This window comes from Myotis brandtii, unplaced genomic scaffold (genome assembly GCF_000412655.1).
Source record: "Myotis brandtii unplaced genomic scaffold, ASM41265v1 scaffold120, whole genome shotgun sequence".
In the NCBI taxonomy this organism is placed as follows: Eukaryota; Metazoa; Chordata; class Mammalia; order Chiroptera; family Vespertilionidae; genus Myotis; species Myotis brandtii.
In genome coordinates, this window is record NW_005354174.1 from 4,855,394 (window position 1) to 4,864,747 (window position 9,354).

The following is a 9,354-nucleotide window of genomic DNA, read 5'->3' on the forward strand; positions in this document are numbered from 1 at the left end:
ACCCCGTGGCCCCCCCCCCCCCCCGCAACCCCCAGGTCCACATGGAGGGTCCGAAGGAGGAGAGTGAGGAGGAAGAGGAGCTGGAAGCCCAGGAGGAAGGGCCTCTGGTGTTCCACCACCACTACTTGCCCTGCCCGACGCCCGCTCTGGGCCTCCAGCCTCCCTGGCCAGCGCCTTTCCTTCCCCCTCCGCCACACCAGCCCCCCTTGCAGGATGCACCCAGGATCCAGCAGCGCCCTCCTGCCAGGAAAAGGGGGGTGTAAGTGAGGCGAGGCCCTGCTCTGGCTGGGCTGGAGGAGCTGCCTTGGGGCTGGGGCGGGTGGAGATCGCTGTGGGTCAAACCGCAGAGGTCACTTCTGATGGGGGCATTTCTTTTCTCATCCCCATCTCAGGAGAGCCGTGCCCCCACCCCCACCCCCCAGTGCCACAGGGACTGTGGGTGCGGATGTACCCCCGGCTTCAGGTAGGGGCAGGGGGTGTGGGCAGCAGGCTCCAGGCCTAGGGATGGGTCAGGAGGCTAGGGGGGTCGTGTTCCCCCGAGGGCGGGGTGCTGTCACTGCTGCAGGCAACTGGCCCGTCCCCTTCCCTTTCCCTCCTTGGGGTCCACTGAGGCAGGAGGGAGTCAAGATGAGGGTGCTGTCTCCCCCACCCAGATTACTATGATGCTGAGAGCTTACTATGAAGACAGACGCTGGCCCAGGGACCCACCCCAGCTGCACTGCGAGGCTGGATACAGCCCCCCGAGGGCCCCTCTGGTGCTCACAGCCACACCTGACAGCCCTTCTCTGCCCAACCCCAACCAGGCCCTCCCCTCCAGGGTGAATCAGTCTCCTCTCCTTCCCATTAAGACCTGAGCCAGCCCATCTCTTCTCTGGAGTAAGCTCACTAGGTTATTCACTGTTCAAGACCCTCGACCCACATGAACACCCAACTCTGTCCCACTGTTTGCTTCCCGGGCGAGGGGGAGGCTGGGAACCAGAGCCCCCCCAGACCTCAGTCCCTCACCCCTCTCTCTGGGAAGGCCAGGGCTGCGGGGTCTCCGCTTGGCCTAATAATGGAGCAGGAGGCGAGAGAAGATCGATTTTGTTGTCCACAGCTCTGTAAAGGCCAAGATGTGGGAGAATCCTGACTGGGAGGGTCCTGGAGCTGCGCCAGATCCCTGGGGGCCCCCACCCTCCACCTCCACCAACAGGAAGCTGGCTCTGTTGCCGTGTCCTGCTCCGACAGGGAGTGGCCCGAGTTCCTGAGGGCCATGTGGGAACAGAGTGTCTCTGCCCGGCCAGGCCAGGGCACACCGCCCAACCCCACCGAGGAGGCACTTGTCACTCGGCCCGATGAGGGTGGGCACCTGGTGCTGAGGCTGGTCAGCATGGGGGCGCCCCAGGGCTGGGCTGGCCGGAGGCCTCTGTGAAGCAGAGGGTGGAGGGACACTGAGGAGGCTTCTAGGGAGAGAAGTGTCGGCCGATGAGTCACCTTCCCGGCCGCTGAGCACTCTCCCAGGAGGAGACGCTATGCACGGGGTTAAGTCCAGGCGTTTGTATTCAGACTGGAAAAGGAACTGTCCCCCAAGTCCTCTGCGGCTCGTCACTGTCCTTCTGCCGTGGCCGGGCCACATCGCTGAGAGCCACACTGAGTTCCAGTGGCTGCCGGGGCCGTGGCCACGCCCCCACGCAGGCTATGCCCGGTAGGAGCGTCTCAGCCTCCTCCACGCGGCTTGTACCCCGTAATTGCCTCTCCGCCTCTGGTGCCACTGCTGGCCGAAGACAAAGCACAGCAGGACGGACGCCACAAACAGCAGCAGCAGCACCGACACGACGGCGATGATGATGACCATCTGGTTGTCCGGCATGGGCTCTAGGGGAGAGGGCAGTGGTCTGAGAAGGCCTCCGGGCCCTGCGTGCACATACGCATAACCCGTGGACGCAGACAGTGGGGTGGGGAGGGCTGGGTGGGGGGGCGGAGAGAGGGGGCTGAAGCAGGTCAATGGGGGAAAAAGGAGACACATGTAATACTTTCAACAATAAAGATTTTTTTAAAAAAAGAAGAAGTGCTCTGGTCCTAGGTGCCAGGGCCCAAGGGGGAGTGAGATCCACCCTCATCCATCCGGCAGTCACCCGGTCCCAGAGACGAGTGACAGATGGTGTACTAACTAGGGGAAAGGTGAGCTGGGGTCTGGGCTACCAGCCAGGCCTCGGTGAGACTGTCAGGGCAGCCTGTGGGCTCTGGGCACCATGGTCTGGACAGGGCACGCCAACCCCTTCCTGGGCAGAGCCGAGTGAGTTTCTACCAAACTCTAAAGACAGGGAACACCTGCCATCAAGAGTCACAGAACCGCCCTGGCTGGTGTAGGTGAGCAGGGAAGGGTCGTGGGTTTGATTCCCGGTCGGGTCGGGGTGTGCGTGCGGAGGCAACCAATAAATGTGTCTCTCTCACATCAATGTTTCTCTCTCTCTGTCCCCTTCCCTCCCTCTCTTCCACTCTTTCTAAAATCATTGGAAAATATCCTCAGGTGAGGATTAACAATAACAAAAAGAATCAAAGAACAGTGGAGTTCTAGAAGACCTGAGGGGTCAGTTAGGTCAAACTTCTCATTGTAGAGAGGAGCCAGAGAGAGGAGGTTGACTTGGTCAAGGTCACACAGCTCACTAATGGCCAAGCAACTAGTCCAGGTCCACGCTGGGGCTTGGAGAGAGCTTCAGGGAGGAGGGACCCCTCTCAGGACCCAGTGTGGGGCCCCTGTTGCCTAGAGAGCGGGCTGAGGTTCTGACTTCCCTAAGGGCCTAACGTGAATGCCCTGTCCTCCCCCCCTCTCCGGGACAGGCGGGGGCCTCCTCCTCACCATGGATCTCAAGCACCTGGGGCTGTGAAGTTCTTTGGATCAAACCCCCACCACGAGGCTGCAGGTCCAGCTCAGCCCGGCAGGAGAAGTTGTGGCGACCGTCTTCCTTGTGAGCCGTGCTGTTGTGTGTGATCATGGCTTCTTGGGGGGCAGCTGTTGCCCCCTCAAATCTCTGCATGTGCAGGGGCTCCTGGCCACGGAGCAAGGTGAGGGTGAGGTTCTCAAGGGGTGCCACCGCCGGCACCCTGCACTCCATGGTGAAGACTTTGCCCACAGTCACCCAAGTGGGCTGCAGCTTCAGCAGCACTGGCTCTGGGGGGTCTGCAGGGGAGGAAGTGGGGGAGGTTGGGGGCACGGTCCCAGCGGGCCCACCCAGCCAAGAGCACCCCCTATCAGCACCGTGTGCTCAGGTCCCCGGCGGGACTTGTGGAGGCTGGGGCCTGGCCTGCTCCAGAGTGTAAGAGAGGAAGAAGGAGGCCGTTTAGGGTGAAGGGTGTGCCGGGTGGTAGTTTTACGAACATGATGGGTTCTGCCATGGACAAGAATGGAGGTGGTTAGGTGTCTCCAAAGAGAGGGTCAGAGACTGTGCAGCCAACTAGAGAGATGTACATGTTTGCATCTGTCTCCTTCCTCTCCAGAATTTTAAAAACTAAACAGTTGGGCACTTATGTTCAGAGAGACTTAGAAGGGAGTGCTCCCTGGAACTGGGCATGAGCTGTGAGTTCTCACTTAACAGGTGGGGGCCAAAGTCAGACCTGCCTTCATCCTCTAGGGTCAGGTTCACAGCCCCCTCAATCCCTTATCCAACGGAGCCCTGGGTGCGGCCTGCATTTCCCTCTGAGCCAGACATCTCACCCCAATCACACCAGGATAGTATGTTGGATCTAGGGCATCATTTATTTGACCCATTAATGGGGAGGATCCCAGCAGCACCCTTAGTGCCGAGATGTTGGGAGAATCCCGGCCTCTCCAGGCCTCCGTGGCCATGGGCAGGTGTGTGTGTGATGGTCCCACATTTGCCGAGGGCCCTCAAGGGAAGAGAAAAGCACCCGGGGACTCCTCAACCTCCCCTGGAGAGCGTGCAGCCCTCCCGATGGTGCCCCCACCACTTGTCATGGGATCTGGGGTGTCCCCCGGACGGGGCTGCTGCTGAGCTGGGAGGAGGCTGTGAGCACTGCGATCGCCCTCTTCTGAGCAAGCCTCAAAGGCGGGGTTGCCACAGGCCCACGGAGGCCAGCGAAGGGTGGGAGCAGACTCTGAGCCCAGGGCCTCGCTCCTGCTCCTTGTCACCCCAGGAGCCCAGGGAGGAGCAGAGCACCCAGGAGCAGGCTGGGCGCTGGGGGAGGAGGGCCGTGCGAGAGGCACTCACAGAACATGGTGATGCTGGCATTCCTCTGCAGCTGCTTCCCAGAGCAGGTGAAGTGGCAATATACGACCGTGTCCTTGGAGACGTTGAAGACCCTGTAGAGCTCCCACTGAGGCTGCTTCTCCAGCAGAAGCTTGCTTAGGGTGGTCTCCAAGCCGCCGACAGTGGGCTGCAGACAGCTGGTGCTGCAGTTGATATCAGAGTACTCGCCGTGCTTCACCACCAGCTGCTCTGGCGACACGTATACCTCGAACGCCTCCTTGCCAGACCCTGGAAGACCAGAGACTCTGGGCAGCAGATGTCCCCGCTGTCCGGCCCAGTGGAGCTGCCCACTCTGATCGAGGGGGCGGGGCCAAAGAAGAAAGGCCAGGGATGGTCCCTCTGCTCCTAGACCCTTGACCCTTGTTCAGGCCTCGTGGGCTGTCTCCCTGCCTCTGGGTGCCCCTCCTCCAGCCTGTCACCTCCAGGCAGATTCGTCTTCCTTACGCACTTCTCTCTCCACGGAGGGGGACCCCATTCCACCTTCAAGGCCCAGCCCCAGTGTGCCCTCCCTCCTCCACCAAGGCCTCTCTGAGATGGAGGTGGACTGTGTCTTCGGAGCTCCTGTGGCCCAGGGTTCAACCCATCCCTCCCTCCTCTCCTTTCTTCCTCAAATACTTTTTGAACGCCCGCTTTGTGCCCGGTACTGTTCTGGGCTCTGCGGGAGTGAACAGAGCAGACCAAATCCTGCCTTTACAGAGCTCACATTCTAGTGAAGAAAACAGACAACAATAAACAAACATCCAGCCCATTGGATGGTGGTAAGCGCCTGGGAAAGGAAACAGAGGGGTGTATGTGTATGTGGGGAGGGAGGGGCACTTTAGCACAGGCCTCACTGAAATAACAACATCTGAACAAAGACATGAGGGAGGTGGGGGTGAGCCCTGCCGATATCAGGGGGAGTATTTCTAGGAGACGCCCTGGGTCGGGAGTGGGTGTGCTGTGTCTGCCTGCGGAAGAGTGAGGTGTCAGGATGCTCTAGCTCAGTGAGGAAAAATGCAGGGGAAGCGAGGTCAGAAAGGAAATGGGACCACCCAGCCCATGGCCCGGGATTGTCCCAGTGATTCACACTCCTACGGACTCTCCCTTCGCCATTTTGGAGCTTCTAGAAGGCAGGACCCTGTCCCCCACTGTCCTGTGTGTGACAGACTCAGGAAGCATTTGATGCATGGAGACTGAGCCCTCAGCATCACTTCTCTCTCAGCAACGACCAGGAAGGTCCTCGATCCCAACCAGCTGGGCCCAGCCTGGGTCCTGTGCTAGCACCATGCCCACAAGCCCCCACGCAGCCCCCAGATGGTAGGACATAATGAAGTGGCAACAGACTGGCTTTGCAGGTACATAGATCTGGGTTTGAATCCTGAGTTCACCGTGTGCCAGCTCGGCAAGGTGCTTGCTCTCTCTGAGCCTCCATTTCTTCATCTGTGAAATGGGCTAGTAATTCCTTTCCCAAAGCTGTTGTGAAGGTTCAATGAGATAGCACTTCAAAAGCATCTGGCAGGTTGTGCAAAACGGGGTGCGTGGCACCTGGTGGTATTTTCCCTCACCGTCCCCTTGACCCACTGGCAGGGCTTTCACTTTCGCTCTGAGGCTAGCCAGAAGGCGAGGCCCTCTGCTGCCCTCTTCTGTCCCCTAGGCCGCATCTGAAGACCAGCTAGGCCGGGCATGCCTTCACCTTCTCTTGAACCCCAGCATCCTTCACCTCCTGAGGCCCCTACTCAGCCCACCATTTAGTCTCCATGACCTGCCACATCCACACCATGAAGCTGTGGGGCTATTCAACCTGGTGTCCCAAAGGCCAGGACCCTCACCTGCTGCCCAGGTGTCCATAGCATCCTGTGCCCATGGCTGGGGCCACTATGTCAAAGCCTCCGAGACTTCAGAGTTAGCACCCTGCCCCTAAAGCCGGGGGAGCAGGCAGCCCACCCTCTGGGCTGGCACAGGCGCAGTCAGGAACCCCAGGCACTGGCTCACCTGGGCAGAAGAGCAGAGCGAGAAGAGCTGCGGGCAGGCCCCAGCAACAGAAAGGGGACATCTCAGATGGCATCCACGGGCTGGCAGCTGAGGGGGCCTGCAGAGATAGAGAGCGGGGTCAGGGAGTGGTGGCCTGGAGTCGCGGCGGAACCGCCAGCCTTTTGTAAGCTGGTGACTGCATTTCCTCTCATTATCTGAGCGGTTCTTGGGAAGCCACGTGGAAGGCGGCTTCCTCCGCCTGGGCTGCAAGAGTCCAGGCAGAAGAAGGCGGAAGCTGCTGCTAAGCGGAGCCACAACTTGACTCTTGGGCATGCTCAGTTTAGAGGTGATGAGTGCCTACACGTGGGCAAGCAGGTACATGTGTGTGTGTGATGTGCGTGCACACAGGATTCTGGTGCGATGTGTGGGCACAGAAGACAGGGATGACTACAAGCCCCAAGTCTCACAGGACACACTGTTGGGATCCCCTCTGGTAAGAAAATACCCTAAGTCAGGACCTGTCCAGAACAGGGTCACCCTAGCAATGCCGATAAAGAGCTGGGCTTTCCTAGGGATACGTGGGTGGGACTTGGAGGCTTCCAGCTAACAGCCCAGCACAATCTACTTAGACCTTCATACCTGCATAGCTTTCAACCTGGACCTGTCCCTACCCAGCTGATACAGGGACAGCCTGAGGCCCAGAGCCTCAGGAAATGTCCCAGCCCCCAGCAGCCCAGGCACAAACAGAGGTTATGGTATCAGTCCGACTGTAGCCCAAATCCTCAGCCTCCATTTCCAGACCTGGCTTGTGGGGTCTCCCCTCCCCATCCAGGTGGGGAGCGGAGGTCGGGGTTAGGCTCTGACAAGCTGCAGTGTGTTTCCTGGAGGCTTTGTCACCTGTTGCGGGATCCTCAGACGCAGTGAGCAGGTGAGGGGGAGTCCGATGGTGGGGAGGGTCTTGCCAGGAGGCTTTTGTCCTGACACATCCAGCCTTCTTGCTCCAGCTGTGGCCAGGAGGCCCGGGGGCCAGCTGGCCTGGGAGAGACAGGACAGCAGCAGGCTTCCTTGCTTTCTCAGCCCCTCCTCCCCCAAAGATGGGGCCTTGCCAAAGGGATGCCCCAGCATTTTCAGGGCTCGGGCCAAACCTCGTTCCTGGGTTGGGAGGGCGGGGAGAGGCCATGCCCTTCTCTTTGGCTGCTGTTACTATCGTATGTGGTGTCGAGGGCAGCCCTTGTCAGCAGGAACCCGGGGAAGCCCAAGGCAGGCCGCTCGCTGGGCCTCGGAATGATACAGAGAGAAGATGGAGAAGAGAGTGGAACTGAACTCCAGCCCACGGTGCGGCTGCAGGAAACACTCCCCCAATCCAAGCTAGAGGCTGAGGGGCACCCCAAGGGATCAGACAATGGGCCCTGCTGTGGTGGGGGCTCTGTGGTCTCCACTGGGTCCGAATAATAATAGTAACAATAACTACAAAAATAATCACAACAGTAATACAATAAAGTGAACATTTACTGACTGCCGGTCACAAGCACTCCACAAACATTAACTGATTAATCCCCCAACTCTACGAGGTAGGTACTGTTACTGCCCCCATCTTACAGATGGGGAAACTGAGTCACCGTTGGGGCAAACCAGGCCTGTGCCCATGGCTTTGTTGGACATGTGTACTGCATTCTGAGAGCTGACATGTCAGTCTCCCCTCCCTCCCCACTGGCCTTTCCATCCATGAGGGCAGAAGCTACAGCCACCAGGAAGTGACACTGCCTGGCACACAGTAGGTCTTAATAACTGCTCAGTCAGTAGATGGATGGATGGGTGGATTAGCAAATGAATGAGACAGTCTTGATAAACAACCCAGAGGACCTTTCTGGTGGGCCCACTTAGCCTATCTTTCTCCTTCTGGTGATGTCTCTGCTGCCCCCCAGGCTATAGCTGGGGACAACCAGGGTCCCATGATCTTTACAAATCCTCAGATTTTTAATGTGATTCAGGCTGGTTCCCTTGGAAACCACAGTTTTCCATGTGACTAGCAAATGGGCGTGACCCGGATCTTGACACAGGAGTATGGAATGGTTGAAAGTCAGAGGGTGGAAAAAGACAGCCCCGGCAAACAGTAACCAGGAGAAAGCCAGGAAAGCTGCGCTGATATCGGACATAGGGGACTTTTATTAGGAACAGGGTAAGTGCCTAAATGAAAAGGTCAGTTCACCAGGAAGTTAGGATAGTTCTAAACTTGTAAGTATCTAGCTTCAAAGAACTACAAAGAGATAACACCACCATCAAAGCAAGAGGTTTTAATACACTTCTTTCAACTACGAATAACAAAGCAGACCAAAAAAACCCCAGTAAATGAATAGAAGAGCTGAAACACAGTTTAAAAGCTTGATGGGTACCTATAAATCAGAGAATACAATTTTTTTAAAAGGTTAGTTTTAAAATTCCATATATTTGGTAATGTAAAAACATGCCCTAAATAACCCATGGATCAAAGGAAAAAAAGAGTAAGAACACATTTAAAAAGATTTAGAATTAAACAGTAATGAAAAAACATATATTACACTTTATGGAATGCATCAAACATGGTACTTAGAGGGAAAGTTATAGCCTCGATGCTTGTACTAGAAAATAGTCTGAAATACACATCCAATTTAAGTAAGTAGTCAAGAAATTAGAAAAGGAAAAAACAAAGTAAACTCAAAGAGAATAATGAGCAGAAATCAATAAACTAGAAAACAAAGTAGACAGGATGGATAAAGCCAAAAATCAGTTCTTGAGAAAACGAATAGAATGGGCATATCTATTTATAAACAAAAGAAGGCACAAGTAATTATTATTAGGAACGAAAACAGGAAAATTATAAGATTAAAAAGAAGATGTTCCAGCCCAGCGGCATGGCTCTCGGTTGAGCATCAACCTATAAATCAGGAGATCATGGTTCAATTCCTGGTCAGGGTACATACCAGGGTTGGGGGCTCGATCCCCAGTGTGGGGTGCGGGGCGTGGATTGTGCAGAAGGCAGCCAATCGATGATTCTCTCTCATCCTTGATGTTTCTATCTTTCTCTCCTTCTCCCTTCCTCTCTCAAATCAATAAAAATATATTTCAAAAAAGAAGACGTGCCCTAACCGGTTTGGCTCAGTGGATAGAGCGTCGGCCT

General features: G+C 56.4%; 2 protein-coding genes across 7 annotated transcripts in view; one reads left to right on the plus strand and one right to left on the minus strand.

Annotated features, from left to right (window-relative positions):
- PRR29 (proline rich 29) overlaps positions 1-1,185 on the plus strand; it is a 4,742-nt gene extending 3,557 nt beyond the window's left edge. For 3 of the 6 annotated variants that reach the window (XM_014532265.1, XM_005858654.2, XM_014532278.1), the window contains 2 exons: positions 36-259; positions 393-978. In XM_014532265.1, the coding sequence (XP_014387751.1) occupies positions 36-259; positions 393-663 (495 nt within the window). In that variant the 3' untranslated portion in view covers positions 664-978. Of the gene's footprint in view, positions 1-35; positions 260-392; positions 979-1,096 lie in introns of those variants that run through there. The other 3 variants (XR_001360352.1, XM_005858655.2, XM_005858657.2) reach the window with 3 other exon arrangements.
- Positions 1,186-1,525: 340 nt separating this feature from the next.
- The window catches only part of ICAM2 (intercellular adhesion molecule 2), a 9,809-nt gene continuing 1,980 nt past the window's right edge, over positions 1,526-9,354 (minus strand). Inside the window, exons 2-5 of the mRNA XM_005858653.2 lie at positions 6,219-6,315; positions 4,209-4,475; positions 2,840-3,160; positions 1,526-1,854 (exon numbers count right to left, since the gene is read on the minus strand). Of these exons, the coding sequence (XP_005858715.1) occupies positions 1,676-1,854; positions 2,840-3,160; positions 4,209-4,475; positions 6,219-6,291 (840 nt within the window). The 5' untranslated portion in view covers positions 6,292-6,315 and the 3' untranslated portion in view covers positions 1,526-1,675. The remainder of the gene's footprint in view (positions 1,855-2,839; positions 3,161-4,208; positions 4,476-6,218; positions 6,316-9,354) is intronic.